Below are 4,683 nucleotides of genomic sequence, written 5' to 3' on the forward strand. Positions count from 1 at the left end.
GTTGTATTTATTTTACATTCTTTCATATTGGCGAAACGTCCCGCGGGGTTAAAATAGGCTCCGGAAAAGAATATCTAGCGCACTGCGGATATTTGAAAAATTACAGAACTCGCGAGAAAGGGAGGAAGGAAAGGGAAAAAAAGAAGAAAATTCTAAAGAGCGGGAGGAACAATTATTTCTCAAGACGAAGTTTGCAACACGATCTCGAACATCTTCCATTTCACGTATATAGATATATGTACACACTTTTGCAATCGATCGTGTAATATATGTAACACGTAAACACTTAGGACCACAGATTTCTCGAAACTTAAAGTGCAGCAGCGTCGACCCTTCGACGATGCAGATTCGATTAAAGTCGAAGGTAGGAAAAAGTTTTCCAATCAGGAGCGGAACGTGTTCGTTGGGCCTTTCTTTCCAACGACGACGTTGCCCAGGCAGACCAGAGACAATCAGCGAATGGGACGAAGGAGAAAAGTTGTCGAGTGCCCGCAAGATATCCTTTCCCAATGAATTCTTCGATCGAGCTTTAACACGGGAGGGTATCTATAACACCTGCAGACTACTTAACAGCTTTTGACTCGACCCTGTGCCCGCAATCTCCCTTCTTATTCCCTGCTTCAAACTTTCACGCGAACGAAACGGCACACCTATGTTTGCGACTGATAAAAGTCGCCGAATACGAAGGTCGCGCGTACATCTCAGGCTCTCTTGGAAATTAAAGAATTCAAGTCCGTTGAAGGTCTTGCAAAGGTATCCAAACTCACTCGAAAGTCTCCAAAGGTAATTTAATCGCGCCGTTTAACTTTCTTCAAATTGAAGTCATTCAGGGTCCTTTGAAAATCATGCAAAAGTCATCCAAAGTCACATGAAAGTTAGCCAAAGTAATTCGATCGGGGAATTTTCTAAATTTGAATCATCCAAGGTAATTTGAAAATTATGCAAAAGTTGTCCAAGGTCATTTGAGAGTCACCAAATGTAATTTAATCGCGCCGTTTAACTTTCTTCAAATTTAAGTCATTCAGGGTCATTCGAAACTCACGCAAAAGTTATCTAAGATCGCTCGAAAGTCACCAAAGATTCTACACTCTGAAAATTTGAGTTATCCAAAGATAATTCAATCGCCTGATTCTTCACTGGTAAAAAAGTATTTGATTCGATTTGACCGCGAGAAAAATTCCGTAAGATCAGATCGATGCACGAATAAAGATATCGACGGCAGTTTCGAGGTTAGGTTTGGGAAAAAGAAGAAAAAAAAAAGAGGAAAAATTTGCAAGTGCGGCGAAATGCCGACGTTACAGGGAAACGGTATAAATACAGTCGAGCCGCAAGGCGTCCCGACGCTCGTTTCTACGGGCAACGTGCGCCCAATGGATCAAACCGTATCACGTGTATTAAAGCAACGTCGAGCCCACCTTTATCGAGCAGCAGCAGCATTTAGTTCCGCCAAAAGCGCGTGGTATCATGATTAGTTTTGCAGCCATGCGCTCCACGCGTTCACCTCTGACCATGAATTCTGTTTAACCGGAATCGTGCTCTCCTCTTCTTCTACCACCGCCGACCAAACGACGACGAGAAGATTCGCAACTTTCGCAACTTTAATTTAGGTGAAAGCCGAGAAAGTAAGTAACCGCAACGTGTTCCTTCTCTCCACTCCCCCCTCGCTGCGGAGTAGTAAAAGAAAAGGGGGAAGGAAGAAACGATACGACAATTACGATTTCTATCTTACAATTGAACCCGGAAAATAAACAGACCCCGCGACGCGACATCTTGCCGATTTGCATTTAAATGAAATTTTAGCTGTTTTAAGACGCTGTAAAAGCATTCCGGACGATCGTCAAAGGGAGGACCGTGTAACAATCGTTCCCCGATGAACCGGCCAACTCTGTTGACAGACGAAAATGAACCGTAGAACGGAGACGTGGAGATAAAGAGAAGAATCTTCTTGTCAATTCTACCTAAACGACGTTAAACCAATTTATACACTTTGCACCATCTGTGAATTTTCAAATTGCTGAAAACCTCGCTTGAAATTCCCAGGCAATGTTCTTCGTTTGGAAATGAACCTGTTTCAGGTGTAAAAATTACCGAACTTAACGCACCTTTTTTTTTTTTTTTTTGGTTAAACGTGTGAATATCAGCAGGGAACGATTCGAATTCAGCGTGCAAAGGTAGGAAAAAAGAAGGTGGACGAGTGGCGTGAGCGAATCTACGAAAAGGGTTGAAAGAAGGAAGAAAAAAGACTCAATGGCTACGCTCGCGGCGGACGATTCTCCCGCAGCGTTCAGTTCGCCGGAACGGGCGGCAATTTTAGCGATGCTCGAGGAGTTCACGGACGCGCTGGCCATTTACCACAACACGTTGAAAAAGCCGACGAAACACGATAACGATATACCCGTGGACGATACGAGGTACGTTTTCACAACGGACACGTCCAACGAAATTTTCAATAATAGCTGCTCCCGAAGAAAAAAAGAAAAAGAATACGGGATTCCCGCCTAGGGCGAATCGAACATTTCACGTTACGTGGTTTCCAGCTGCTTGGACGCGTCCAGTTCGAGAGAGATCGAGGATGCGAAAGAACGAGCCGCCTCTGTGAAAGTTTACGAGAACAGGTTCGAAGTTGTCGTTAATTATGAGAATAATTCGCGATTCGTATAATAAAGAAATCTCTAAAAATTGATATTTCGTCGAAGAAATAATAACAGTTGAACGATTTTCACGCAGCTTGTATATAAGAAGGATCATGGAGGAGCTGAAAGAGGAGATTCGCGATCGAGGAACTTTTGAAGTAGTAACGAGAGAGATAGAGACGATCCTTGCTGGCGAGAAAGAAGAGGAGGCACTGTTAACTGAACAGAAGAGACTCGGAGAAGCCGCGGCAGAATTGCAGAGGATAATCGAGGAGGAGAGCCTGGCGAATGAGAAGGAGAGGAGGAGACTGTTGATGGAACTCGCGGAGGAACAGGTAGATATCGGCTGGATGTTTCGAACGGAAGTTAGTTGGTCTTTGTGGCGGGTGCACGCGTTGAAATTTTTCATTTCGTTGTTCGAAACAACAGCGTAGCGTAGAAAAACTGAAATTAATCGCGGACGCCGAGGTGAAGTACGTTGGCGAGTGGGAGAGAGCGAGGTACGAGCAGATCTCGCTGCGCTGCGACATGGAGATAAAAAAATTCGAGAAGATATTAAACGACTGCCGTGTGCGTGAGAGAAACGAGGAGCGCGTGCACGACGCGCTCGCCAACTTCCTGATCCAAGAAACAACGGTGAGTTTATTTATTGTAATTTATAATCTTCCACGGATTTTTCTACGTTTCTTCGTTTTCTTCCCCCCAAACATTTTCCTACGTGGAAGGAATAACATTTGGTACAATTGGAAATTCTTCGTTCGACAGACACTTGAAGGGACAAGGAAAGAATGGGAGGAACGATACGCTCGTGAGAAAGAGGTGTACGAGAAGGAGATCCGGCAGCTGCGTATTGAGATAGAGGCACGTCGAAAGGAGTTGGATGATCTTAAAGAAGAGGTACCTTCGTCTTCCATTGGCGAACAGTAGAATTTTACTTTCCTCCAGTCTCGTGCCCAGCCTTTCTTCTCCCTTCGACGAATATTAGATTAGTCAAATCGTTCGATCGAAATTATCGATTTCTTCTTCTAATCGTCCCTTACGGTTCCTTCTCCTCTTCCTCTTTTAATTCGTTCAACGAAGAAACGATCGAACGGTATAAATCTTGTCGTCTTCTCTTTCGCTCTTCTTCTGTTCTGTTTTTATTTTTGTATCGAAATTGATTCGAGACACGGAGAATGAGAGGAGGAACGTATCGAGGGAAGATGTAAGAACACCGTGGTGTAAATGCAACGCCACGGTTTATTAAATATTCCGTGTGACCTGGTGATTTACTGCATCACGGCCACGTTAATCCTATTGGAAATCAGGCTCGATGGCTTGCTCCTGTAAGCTTAGAATCTCTACGTGCAATGCGGAAATTCTGCTCGAGAGATCGATAACTCGTGTCAAGAACCTGTTTGTGGCTATTTCTAAATCACATGAAATTTCATAAGCGCGAGAACCGGGGCGAGGGGGCGCGAGTGTGGAGGAGGAAACCTCCGACGGTTTAACGGTTGCCTACCCTTTAAAAAACCATTTGCAAGTATTAAAAAATACATTTTTTGGCCCGTCCACCCGTGCGCTGTTTTTTTCCCCCGTAACCCCGGTGTGTGCTACGGAAGTTAATTAGCGCTGAACATAGCTACGCGATAAAAACGAGCTCTCGCTCGAGACTTTCTTACGTTCTCCTCTTTTTCTCCTTTCTTTTTCCTCTCTCTCTCTCTCTCCTCTTTCTGCAACACCCGCACCCAACCACCACCCACTTTTCCCACCGCGGCCTAATCACTGAATCGATTGTCGTTTCCCCCCCGGCGCGGCGTTTAAGCGGCACCGTAACAACGTTGCAGTATCACCGTAATCAAGAGTTCATAGACGCGTATCTGAAGGAGAAGGAGACGGTCAGAATGGCGAAAGAGGTGCAGGAGCGTATGGAAAAAAGCGCGATCAAGATTGAGGCTTGGTGGCGAGGTGTTATGGTACGTAGGAAGTTGGGCCCGTATCGACCGGTGGAGAAAAAGAAGAAGCGACAGTCTAAGACGAAGAAATAACTCTTTTCCTACGCCGTCTGACA

General features: G+C 44.8%; 1 protein-coding gene across 1 annotated transcript; it reads left to right on the forward strand.

The window, feature by feature from the left end:
* The first annotated feature begins 2,247 nt into the window (after nucleotides 1-2,247).
* Nucleotides 2,248-4,660, forward strand: LOC108576376 (IQ domain-containing protein G). Its single transcript, XM_017939350.1, has 6 exons — nucleotides 2,248-2,411; nucleotides 2,538-2,615; nucleotides 2,728-2,968; nucleotides 3,063-3,269; nucleotides 3,399-3,530; nucleotides 4,460-4,660. The coding sequence occupies exons 1-6, from the start codon at nucleotides 2,248-2,250 to the stop codon at nucleotides 4,658-4,660; spliced, it is 1,023 nt and encodes a 340-aa protein (XP_017794839.1).
* Nucleotides 4,661-4,683: the final 23 nt, after the last annotated feature.

Source organism: Habropoda laboriosa, unplaced genomic scaffold (assembly GCF_001263275.1).
Source record: "Habropoda laboriosa isolate 0110345459 unplaced genomic scaffold, ASM126327v1 scaffold291, whole genome shotgun sequence".
Lineage (NCBI taxonomy): Eukaryota > Metazoa > Arthropoda > Insecta > Hymenoptera > Apidae > Habropoda > Habropoda laboriosa.